Here is a 12,716-nt window from a genome sequence, read left to right as displayed (position 1 = left end):
CAATCTATTAGAGAAATGAATGTGGAGATCTCTGGATCCATGTGAGGTACAGGGCTGGTTCTAGCTTTGTTGGAAAGAGATTATGTACGATGTGATTTCTTAATTTCGTTTTTGCCATTTAATCATGAGATAGCCCCTTTAAACTCCAGGCGAGTACATCTTACCTACACTGATACATCTGTTATAGAACTGGAGAAAGAATTTCAAGATTGCTGCTTGCTTTCAGTGAAAGGATTCTTAAGGAATCTCCCTGCAGACCTAATTCTGAGAGTTTGCTATAGTTGTATCCAGTCTAGACAACTATTTGAAGTCTTTAAAGGGGTATTCTATGGCGTCAATATTGTTGACATGTCCTTAGGATGGGTTCATCAATATCAGATTAGTGGGGGCTGACTCCCGACAACCATGCCAGTCTGCTCTTTGAAGGGACCATGGAACTTGGTCTCTTTATTTTGTATCGGGCAGAGCGCCATACACTATGCAGTGGCCGGGCCAGTTACTGCAGCTCAGTACCATTCACTTGAATAGGACGGAGTTGTAGAAAGACCATATGACCAATGAAGATGACCTGTCACGTCCAAAGAAGAGGCCACAATGTTCACCTGAGCAGCATAGCCCCTTAAAACAACTGATTGGTAGTGGTGTCGAGCGTCAGACCCCGCCGATCTGATGTTAGATAGTTAATCAATATTACCGTCCGGGGCCATCCCTTTTTAGTCTCTTCTTAATGGTCACTGATTGCAGACAGACCTTGAAAAGGGCAGATTTATGAAACGGTCTACAAGAAAATGGTCTCTGTTGCCCATAACAACCAATCACAACACCGCTTTGATTTCTTATGGTGCTCTTGCAAAATGAAAGCTGCGCTGTGATTGGTTATAAATCTGCCCCAGAATATTTGAAAATGGAAAATCCCTTACACATGAAGTCTCCATAAGGGAGTGACACAGGAGTTTTCTGTCTCTGCAGTGCAGCAGCTTGCTCAGTTTAGGGAGTCCTAATCCCCTGGACGCCTTCTACCTGAGTGACCGAACTGCGGTGCTTACTCTCATCCGAGAGGAGGTAACTTCACGGACCCATTTCTGTCTTCATTCGGCGGCCATCTTTACTCCCCGCAGAGATCTCATCACTGTCATTGACCAGAATGTGGCTTTGTCGGATGTGGGTGCATAGTTGTGTCCTAGTCATATCGTCACTTCCACTGCTTTACTCACTTCCTACTAAGGCTGGGGCTGTACGGGTGTACCGTTTTGTGTATGCATCCCCTTTACACAGCAATGTGCCTCTGCGGTTACAGACTACAAGCCAACACTGTTTGTGTTACTCCTTTTCCTCTGCCTGCTCTTCTATATAACACATGAACATAATGGGGAACTATCTGAGCGACAGGCACCCCAAAAATGGAGAACATGCTTCATATCCCAGCCCTGCTCTATAGGCCATGAATGAGAAAGTTCTGTAATCGCTATATCCGTTATCTGTAGTACTAGTTTCAGCCATCACCTGTGTTACGTTGTCTGTGCACATACGTGTACCATGCCACTTACATGATCACGTTGTTGGCCCTTATTTCAATCACCTAAACAGCAATTCCCTCCAAAAGTTGGTACCCATGGTACAGATCATGAATTGCAAATATAAGGGGCTGTTCACGTGGCCAGTTGGCGACGCAGATATGGTCTCCGATTGTTTTCAGTGGAAGGCAGCGATTTATAGCCACGGCCTCGCCAAGAACATGTCCTTTCTGGCGGCAGTCACGGCAAAAATGTGGTCACCAGTTCTAATGTGGCATCCTATTGAAGATATTGGGAGACCGTTTCCATGTTGCCACCTGGCAGGTTTTTGGCAAAAGTATCTGCATCAAATGGCAAAATACTTTGTCTGAACAGTCTCTTACCCCTGAACCTTGTATATAATGATCCACAGGATACATGTCTGATCTCTGGGGGGCCTGCCAACAGAGGTCCTGGAGTCCCATGCGTGACCACCTCTCCATTCAGTTCTATATGACTGGTGGAGGCCGAGTGGGATCTTAATCAGTCCCATAGAAGTGAATGGAGCAGCGGTCACACATCACACTACCATTCCATTCATATGGGGACTCTTGTTCTCTGGCTTGCTTGGGGTCCTAGGGGATAACCGTTCTTTGTGGGAAAACTTCTTTAAAGGAGACCTAATATTTTACAAATCTCTTGACATGTCCTAGTGACATTTTTAGAAGTTTTGATGAGGATCTGTGTACTGACAACCCTACTGATCCCTAAAACAAAGTGGATAAGCATTGTTCCCCTTGGGCTGCAGTTGACTTTGCTTGGCTGTCTATGGAGAGCCTAGGATGCTATGTACCAATCCTTATACTGCATGCTTGGCTCATAGTCGATGGGTCATAGCACTCATCTTGCCACTTAATTTCTGTGATGAGTAGGAGTCTCGGCACCTGGACCCCCACCGATCAAAGCTTCCAACATGTCGCCATGATAGCAGCTAAATTTTAATCATTTTGTAGAGCCCTCATACTGGAGATCAGACTCCTTTTTACCTGGATTTCTCCTCTAAAAATGAAACCATGATGATCCTGAGATGTTTTTTTTTTTTTCTTTTTTGAAGATTTTTTTTTTAGTCTTTTTTTTAAATCTATCTATAGCAGAGTTAACACTCAAACTCAACTCAAATTGCTTAACTTATCGTGATATCCCAAAACATTGAAAAGCAATAGAAGGTGTCGGCTTAACACAACTAGTTTAGTTAAAACTTCTAGTTAAGCATGTGTGTTAACTCCACTACATCTGTACACACACAAACACAATGTGGAATTGCTGTTTAGTTCATTACATGGTGGTTGTATATCTCTCAATACACCTGACCTGCTGATAATACCCCTCTCTCTCTCTAAAGATCATTATGAAGGAGATTGAAGCCAAGGACTGGCAGGTGAAGTATGAGCAGAGCCATGCAGAGGTGCTGGAGATGAGGTAATGTCCCTGTCCGTGTGTATAGTGGGATTTGACTGGTAATATTGTCATTGTGTTTATTGGTTTCTATGTGTTTTGCAGGAAAATTGTTGCTGAATATGAGAAAACTATTGCACAAATGATTGGTGAGTGATGTCATCATTGCAAATGGGTGGTTTGGTCTCCATCTACAAGATATAACTCAAGATGTCGAAAGGAGGCAGTAATGGTAGCCACTTTTGGCTCTTAACGTTATTGCCGTAATTACTGCCTCCTTTCAACACTGTGTCTAGGTGGTGGTTGTGGAGATGCCAATGGAGCCATACAGAGACAGGACCTAAACCCATATTGCGTGTTTGGCACAGCGTGAGTGTCTTAGTTGTTGTCTGTAGCCTCCAAAAATGTCTTGGATGTTTGATATACGTGGTGCCAAACACCCATACTCTTCAGTGGAAATTTCCCCACAGTGTTTTTATTGATTTAGCCGCTAGTTTGTAGGGAGCCATGGTAGGAACTCCACCACAACACATGACAAAGATGTCTGCCACTGTTTATATTCTCTATCAGGTTTTGGATACTGGAGCCATATATTGGTTGACTTTTTATCTCCTTGTATGAATGCTTCTGTCTCTTTCTTTCTGTAATATTCTACAAATCTAGAAGATGAGCAGAGGAGTAAGATGTCTTCCCAGAAGAGTCTACAACAGGTCACCCTAGAGAAGGAACAAGCCCTCGCGGATCTGAACTCAGTAGAGCGATCTCTATCTGACCTTTTCAGGAGATACGAAAACCTCAAAGGTGTCCTGGAAGGATTCAAGAAGGTGACTTGGCTTGGCTTGGCTTTCATGACATTCAGATTGTATCATCTCACTTTTGTTTATAACAAAGGTCCTATTTTTTTTACTGCTGCAGAATGAAGAGGCTCTGAAGAAATGTGCACAAGATTACTTAGCAAGAGTAAAGCAAGAGGAGCAGAGGTACCAGGCCCTGAAAGTCCATGCAGAAGAGAAGCTGAACAAGTGAGTGATCCTACAACCCTGTATGTAGCTTAACTTCTAAAAACCAATAGGGGTGTTATAATTATGGTACACTTCTGTGTGCCATCCATGAACCTTGACATTCATTAATGGCCCACTATAACTACATCCTATAGCAAAAGTCAAGACAACCAAAAAGTAACCCCTAAAGTAAGGGAATAGAAACACATACACATGTTTTACAAGTTCCAGCTGAAGGAAGCCACAAATTCCTATTACAGTAAGTTTTAAGCCCCCCCCCCCCCATGTCAGCTCCACTGCCCAAAACCAAGTCTTGGGAAACCTAAAACCAGTTAAACAACCCCTGCATAAGGAGCCTGCACCCACTGCATTTGCTGGCCGAAAATGGAAGAGGTCACATGGAAATTAAAGGGATTCTCCATTAGGACAACTTCTGTACATATGGCCCCTCTCTAAGCCAAAGTAGAGGGCCTAACAAACAGTTGTGCTTGCTCTTGGGGTCTTATAGATGGATGTCCGGATTTGTCCAATTAGCTGATCATTGCTGACTCTTGGGACCCTGGCAAACATTAAATGGGTTGTGCAGTGCTACATTATCAGATCACCGGGGTCCAACCCTGCCGATCAGCTGTTTAAAGAGGTAGCAGCTCTCATGCAAGTGTTGCCTTTCCTTCACTGTAATTACAACTGCTCATCCCGTTCACTTTAGCACCTCCTGCCCATCTTAGGTTGATCACTTATCCTAAGGATAGGTCATCAATATTGTAGCATTCCACAACTCCTGCAAGAGGTTATCTGTGCTCCCTGTGAGATTTCCATGACTTCTTGTTTCAGCAACTTGCAGAAAATCCTGCAGACTGAGAGACACAAAGGATAAGATTATGTTGTGATTATTTTTACCATTCGTTTCTAGCTTTACCGTCTTATAACCATGTTGGCCGCATGGAGATCTGAAGTAGTAACCAGCAGGCTTGATTCTCTGTGGCTGGGCACCCTTCCAGACCCATCTGATATCTTCAGTGGGACACACACACACACACTAGACCACATTTTACAGTTTTCAGGGTGCTATCCAGGTGAACAATCCACCCACACTTTATTAAAGGTCCATGATTAGGAGACTTGCAGAGGTTCACACATGGATTGGCTGGAGAACAACCCTTTTGGGGCAGCTTGAACCTCAGCTTTTCTGACTATTAGCAGCTAGCAGTTTAATGGTGGTTCAGACTAAGATACCACACACCCTCCGCATTAAAAGTTGCCATACACATTACGAAAATGGTGTCTGACTTGGTTTAGTGTTCCGATTTGGCCAAATCCAGAGCTAATTTGGATTACGTTTGTTCTTTCAGAGCCAACGAGGAGATTGCACAAGTTCGCACCAAGGCCAAAGGAGAGAGCGCAGCTTTGACAGCAGGACTACGGAAAGAGCAGATGAAAGTAGAGTCGCTGGAGAGAGCACTGCAACAGAAGGTGCTGAGTTTATCTCCAGTGTACACTAAGTATTTAAAGGGGACCTACTGATCTGGTTGAATCAACAGTTACAGCAATGTCTACTCCCCACTCTCCTAATGGCAGCATTTGTGTATGTTTGAGGACATCGTTGTATTTTGGACGCACATGAGGTATCCATGGTGACATTGGACTAATGGGCACCAGGAGGGGACATGTTGTCATTTTTTCCTCCCAGTAGTATTACCTCGGGCTTTAGTCCTGCACTTTAAAGTGAAAGGCCATGCAAATTGTAATAACTAGAATGGAGCTACAAGGTTCTGCTAACCTGGGTAATGAATTCTTTCACACTGGTCCCTCAATTGCAAGTTTCCAATGTGTGTTGCACATTATAGGTTTTATCACCACAGAAAGAATAAAATCCTTGCATTATGTGCAGTGTCCCAGGGGGTCAGTAGTGTATGCTGGGCTTTGTAGTGCAGATTGACCACTAACCTGGGATCCACTGTCGTCTTCAATTGGGGCAAATACTGGAACAGGCAGGTATTTAACAGTTCGTGACGCCAGTGTCAATTAAACGGTGACACGCCGTGTATGGTATTGTAAAAGAATGAAGCAAGCATAGGATAGCCAACAAAAACTGGAACTTTTACTGAATATCAGTGAATACAGCTGGTTCTTGGGAGTACAGTATGGCCGGTCTTAGCAAGGCATTATACAGAGTGTTGATTACAGGGGATGCAGTACAGGCGGCTTTTCACACTATTCCTGACTGGTCCTGCTACATGTGACTTTCTCTCCAAGGTCTAAGGCCCTTTATCTGGCGTACCCTTGAATCTGTCCTTATCTAGTACCTCCTCTGTTATCTTGAGTACCTCTTGCTTTCTCTGATCGGCCTCTGTGGTATTCTGTGTCTTCAGGCTGATTAGTTATGCCCTTCTGACTTCTATGCATGGACTCAGGAGGAAAACCTCTCTGCACTGAGTCTGGAAACTTCTACCTTCTGAGCTAGGCCCTAGCCTATTTATACTGAACTGGGGGCTCCCTCTGCTGGCTGTGACAAGAATTACCGGTAACCGGCCTGACTGGCTTAAAGGGAACTACACACTCAAATCTAGCAGTGTCGGGTAGCCTACCCGTATGCTGCACATGCTGTGGAGAATTTGCCAAAAGGATGTCCCCTTTTTGACATCATTTACTGGGACCTTCTTTGCTCAATTGTAGCTGCTGAGCATGCATTTGGAGCAGAAAGCAGGAAGAATTACCTGAAATGGAGGAGAACTATTACTAGCAGGTGGGGCAGGAAGTCTGCGAGGTGAAGCCTCAGCTGCAGAGCAGGAAGTGATGTCAAGGATGAGGGATCCGTCTTGGCAACTTCTGCTGTACAACTCGTAATATACAGCAGTTGTTATTTCCTGTGGAGGACCTATAGGGTGCAGCATGGGCGGACTGGCCATGGACCCTATAGGGAAATTTCGTAGAGGGGCGCCAGCCAGATGCATAAAGATCTGATGCTCTCGGCATGAATTAATGTAGGAGCATCAGGCCAGTGGCCACAGGTGCCATCTTGAATTCAACTATATTGCAGTCCTAAGGACGATGATACAGTTTCATGCTGTTGCGCAGGCAGTAGTATTCCATGCTGCACTGTGCTATCTGGTTCTGCTGGGGCAGTATATTGTGCTACACTGTGATATCTGGTTCTGCTGGGGCAGTATATTGTGCTACACTGTGATATCTGGTTTTGCTGGGGCGGTATATTGTGCTGCACTGTGGTATTTGGTTCTGCTGGGGCAGTATATTGTGCTGCACTGTGGTATCTGGTTCTGCTGAGTCAGTATATTGTGCTGCACTGTGGTATCTGGTTCTGCTGGGGCGGTATTTTGTGCTGCACTGTGGTATCTGGTTCTGCTGTGTCAGTATATTATGCTACACTGTGGTATCTGGTTCTGCTGAGGCGGTATTTTGAGCTGCACTGTGGTATCAGGTTCTGCTGAGTCAGTATATTGTGCTACACTGTGGTATCTGGTTCTGCTGAGGCGGTATTTTGAGCTGCACTGTGGTATCAGGTTCTGCTGAGTCAGTATATTGTGCTACACTGTGGTATCTGGTTCTGCTGAGGCGGTATTTTGTTCTACACTGTGGTAGTGCTGTTGCCCCACCTTTTGAGTCAGTTTGGACCCTCCTACAACATGGGGCCACTTTTACTTTTTTTTTTCCAAGGCCACTTGAAGTTTCCAGTCTGTCCCTGGAGTACAGAGCACCTGGGAACATCAGTTTAAGGGTCCAGAAGGAAAGCATTAATGGTTCTGGTAGCTCCATTTTACTAATTATAAAATATTCGCTGGAGATTCAACTGAAGTTTCATAGATTTGTCTGGTCTTCCTTGTCGTATGAAGGAAGGGAAATAATACCCACTCTCAGCTCATTATTGCCTCTCACTTTGCCATCCCGATTGATAATGTATATCCTATACATAGGACACTTGAAGTGAATTTTTTTTATCTGTTTTCCAGAACCAAGAGATAGAAGAGCTGACAAAGATCTGTGATGAGCTAATCGCCAAGATGGGGAAGACTGACTGATGTCCTCCCACCACCTCACAATGATCTTCCTTGCCCCCACATGGCTCCCAACCAGCATGAGTCCTGTAACGTTCAGAGACTGTGGACCCAACTCCTTCCTACGAGACGTGTACTGATTGCTCCTGCCTTCTAATACCAGCAGGAAGAACGCCCTTGGTGTATATTTCTGTAGGGACTAATGAATCCTCCTTGTTCTAGTGCAGAGCATGTGTTGCCCGTGTACCAGGCTTTCCCCCCTATTCTTATTTGTTGGCATCAATATGATAGGTGCTGCTGGCACTGTGCTTGTCAGTAACCCAGGTACAACTGCTGTGTGGTGCTAGCATGAAGACCATTAGATGCCCATAACTGATGCCCAGCTGAGGGTGACTAGGATTATGTAAGCCTCTTAAGCAGTAAATGGCTTTTACTATGCAGTAAATCTTATCTGCAATGTTGACAGGGACCCTATAGTATACGCTTACCACCCTGCAGAGTCCCGGTAATCACCTATTGTATATGACTAAAACCTATAGAGGTATCTATCTGTTATGGGCAGTCGTCCATGCATGCACCAGTCAGCAAAGGGTCAATGTAAATGCCACCATAACAGTACCATACACTTTTCACCCGGTCTGATGCAACTCTGCGTCGTCTGAGTGTCTCTTAAGAGGATTGGGCAGGATTTAGCTGTGCTGACGATGATCATAGAATATTGGCTGGTCCAATAGATAACAAGAAGCCTTGAAGCTCTGTTGGGGGCTTATTGAAGACCACAGAACTGTACCTGTTTTGGACTTGAAGACAAATAACATGTAACCTCCTTTAAAGGGATTAAAGACTTCACAATTTGGCCATAAAGGTGGAACTGTGGGGGTGAGGTTCCATGAACCAGCTGAAGGTCCTCCTCACCATTGCTCCACCTGCTTGACTGAACTAGAAAATACTGTACTTAGTTTATGGGTCTACTGTATCCAGCCTCACAGAAGAAGACAGGAGGGGAGAGGTTTAGATTAGTAGGACCAGAAAGAGCTTGGTGTGTAGCTACTTGGATTGGCTGCAGTTTCATCCTGCAATCTGTTGTATACAGTAGATACCTATATAGCCATGCACTTGCACCTCCAAAATGTATTGGCAGTGCAGTCCATGCCAGTGCAGGCAAATGAGGGACAACTTGGCTGTCCCATAATTAGGGAATTCAGCCATACTAATGCTTAAGAGTTAAATAGTAGGGGGCAGTTCAGAAGTGGAGCACCCCTTTAAGAGCCAGGTAGTCATATTGTAGGATGTAGTTTTGCACAGAACAAGGCCAATTGTCACTTGGTCTCCATGAGTCTTAAAAATCTGTCAAGTTTTCTCTAAGAGTTAGGTTTGATATCTTCCCCCGCGCCCCCAAAAATGCCTTGTGGAGGTCTAAGGGATAACTTAGTCAACTGTCTCAATCATGCCATCTGTGGGGCCTTCATGGAATTCGGTTATCATCTCGTCTGCATCGTGGCCCCAAGGAGCTTGACCAGTTGTCAGCTGATGGTTGCAAATTCATTTTCAAAAACCCCCAGTGGCTGTTTGTGATCACCAGGGGGGAATTGTGGTTCTCGAAAAATAGTCATGTGGCATTCATATGAGTGGTTAACAATGCAGAAGCTGAGTCCACCAGAGAGAGAGAGATCCTCTTAGTGAGTGGCTAATAGAGGGGGTTCATCAACATCAGGCATGCTCAACCTGCGGCCCTCCAGCTGTTGTGAAACTACAACTCCCAAAGTGCCCTGCTGTAGGCTGATAGCTGTAAGCTGTTCGGGCATGCTGGGAGTTGTAGTTTTGCAACAGCTGGAGGCCCGCAGGTTGAGCATGCCCGCTCAACATCCATAGGCTTATAAAGAGTGTATGAAAAGAGGTTGTTGATGAGATAACCCATTTAAGTAACATTTTAGGGTTAGAAACATGGCCTCAGTTAAAGGGATTTTTTGGTCCTTGCATATTAGATTGTCGGGGTCCAACACCCAGCAGCCCCATCGATCAGTTGTTTCAGATATGCACCAGAAGCTATAGAGTGGACAGAACCAGAAGCACAAGGTTCCATCCACTGTGTAGGTAGCCATTGCGGGGTACTGAATGGGAGTTGAGCTGCAGTGTGCCAGAGGTGGTATCTACACAGGGGACAGGGCTTTTCTGGTAGCTGCCCAAAACAGCCTATCGTGGTGGTGCCAGGTGTCTGACCTTTCCTGAACATAGGTTATCAATATCCAAGTACCGGAAAAACCCTTTAATGAGTTTTCATTTCTTTTGCCTGGGGGTCCCTCTTCAATCCCCCATTTTCCTGACGCTCCTAAGGGTATATTCACCGTGTCTGTGTGGCATATTGGCAGTATATGTCGGACAGTGCAGTGTGAATAAACCCCTAGGCCAGGCACGTCCAAACTGCAGCCCTCCAGCTGTTGCAAAACTACAACTCCCAGCATGCCCTAATAGCTGTAAGCTATCCAGGCATGCTGGGAGTTGTAGTTTTGCAACAGCTGGAGAGCTGCAGTTTGGACATGCTTGTCCTAGGCGCTAATGACTTTTCAAATCCTTTCAAACTTTCATATCAACTTTGCCTTTGTATCTTTAGACAACAGCTTAAAACTGTAATCAAGCACCACGTTCCCCGAAACATCGCCACTCGCATCTATAGGTGATGCATGGTATTGCAGGTCATCCCTATTTAAGTGATTGGGCGGAACTGAAAAATCAGAGACACCCTATGGAGGAGAGTGGCCCTGTTTCTGGGAGAAGAAAAGCAGATCCTTGTACGTCCCCGTTAAGCTCCTCCATCCCCCCGCTGGCTATTTCAAGAATGACGGTGCCCTTGAAGGGTCATACATTTTCTGCTGCTATCCTTGTTTGCAAAAATGAATATATATTAAAGGATATATTTTTCCAGATGTGGAAGCCAAATAACCCTTTGCTTATGGCGAGGTCTAGCCTGTTCTGAAATACCGCAATCTGGCTTCAGAAATATATATATATTTAACCGCAGGATATTTTATATACAGCAGATCTTTTTATATGTGCAGATGACTGACTATTCTCACACAGACAAGAAGCATTGACTAATATATGAAGACATATATGTATACAGTATATATATATATATTTTTCCTTGTGTGTATAAATGGTGTCTCTGATCCGACTCTGGCTCTTTATTTCTGTGCAGACACTGGGGGGGAGGGGGGGGGCATTTATCAAGTAAATTGTGGATTTGAGATAAAGTGTTGTGCTAGGAGAAGCGGTACAATGAGCCAAAGTCATCAACCTTGGGGCGCAATTATGGATGTAAAAGACTAAGAGGTGGCTCGTGGGAGAGAAAATGTCTCTGTAGTATATTTGGCGCTCATACATCCATGTATGATTTCTCATTTTGCCCCATTGTGGTTGTACGCCGCTAGAGTTTATTTTTACAGTTTGGTCCCCACATTGTACCTCCTCATGCATATGGCCATATTATGGTTCTGAAAAGTAATATGGCACCCATTAAAGCTTGCGGGCTCTACTGTACCGCCCTATGCTTCTGATTTCATACAGAGGATTTCTCTCTTCAGTTTATAACGAATGCAGGTGAAGAAAATACTGGCCTGCTCTGACATAGGGGTTGTCCCACAAATGTTCGTGAGATAAATGTTGGATCGATGAGGCTCCCTTAGTCCTCTCTCTGAATGGCCCACTGCTCCATTCACTTCTATAGGACTGATGTAGAAAGCGCTTTGTCAGCCCCATAGAAGTGAATGGAGCGGTGGACTCAAATGCACCCTGCCCTTCCAGTCAGAGAGTGGACTCAAGGACCACAACTCCACGTGGAGACACTTGCAGTGGTCCACAGAGTCCCTAGTGCATCTTAATGCAGAAACCTAGGGATGCCATTACCTTTACATATTCAAAGTGTTTTGGAAGCACTCCAGTTTAATTCAGTCCTGGAGATGAGATCTTGGAACCAAGTATTATACTTTATATCTTACAGTAGTTTCCATGGAGGTTCTTCTATAGGGACACATATAGGACCCATGTCTGAAAGCATGTAAATAACAAAGATGAACCACCTGCAGTGGTCTGATCAATGTCATCTAATGGAGGTCCTATCAGAATATCAAATGGGGGCCATAATTATTCTGAGGATGGGGAGCTTCAGTGCTGGAGGACTCTGCCCCTCAGAGCATACAGATGGCCGCAGCGCCGTCCTTCTCTTTGTGCTGGTATTAATCGTGTAATCGTGTCATGGTCAGACGTCTAATCCTATAACAAGACATTGACACCGGCTCCTCTCCTAGAACGTCCTGCAGCAGCCAGCGGAGACTATGAAGGCCCTGTTCCTCCTCACCCTGGTCCTCTCGCTACCTCTGGACAGTAAGTGTAGTCTTTATGGTAATTCCAGATTTTCTGGGGAATTTTTAGCGACTGAGCCTTAACCACAAGGAAAGTTCTGTACACAGCAGGGTACTGGCCTCCTGTATTAGAGCATTCCTACAAGTGTTCTCATTGAAATTTCATGCAACTTCCCATTCTCTTGCCGCAGGAGATGATGGCAGAAGGGACAGCAGGACTCAACTGTTTAGATAATTCGGCAGGTTTATCTGCAGTTCTACAGAGATTGACAGAGTGCGACATGACTGTGCAAATCCGTATGGTGGCCATAAACTGGTAGTTGAATACACTGATCAGCCATAACACTGAAAACACTGAGAGGTGGAATAACTAGTGACAATGGCACCTGTCAAGGG

The 12,716-nt window shown here is 44.9% G+C and overlaps 1 protein-coding gene across 1 annotated transcript in view; it reads left to right on the top strand.

Moving 5' to 3' along the window:
• TACC1 (transforming acidic coiled-coil containing protein 1) overlaps positions 1-11,134 on the top strand; it is a 59,024-nt gene extending 47,890 nt beyond the window's left edge. The window contains exons 7-12 of the mRNA XM_044279049.1: positions 2,896-2,972; positions 3,054-3,097; positions 3,612-3,772; positions 3,864-3,970; positions 5,302-5,422; positions 7,918-11,134. Of these exons, the coding sequence (XP_044134984.1) occupies positions 2,896-2,972; positions 3,054-3,097; positions 3,612-3,772; positions 3,864-3,970; positions 5,302-5,422; positions 7,918-7,986 (579 nt within the window). The 3' untranslated portion in view covers positions 7,987-11,134. The remainder of the gene's footprint in view (positions 1-2,895; positions 2,973-3,053; positions 3,098-3,611; positions 3,773-3,863; positions 3,971-5,301; positions 5,423-7,917) is intronic.
• Positions 11,135-12,716: the final 1,582 nt, after the last annotated feature.

Source organism: Bufo gargarizans, chromosome 2 (genome assembly GCF_014858855.1).
Source record: "Bufo gargarizans isolate SCDJY-AF-19 chromosome 2, ASM1485885v1, whole genome shotgun sequence".
Classification (NCBI taxonomy): domain Eukaryota; kingdom Metazoa; phylum Chordata; class Amphibia; order Anura; family Bufonidae; genus Bufo; species Bufo gargarizans.
Note: the sequence above shows the minus strand (reverse complement) of the source record. Positions and strands in the feature narration are given on the sequence as shown.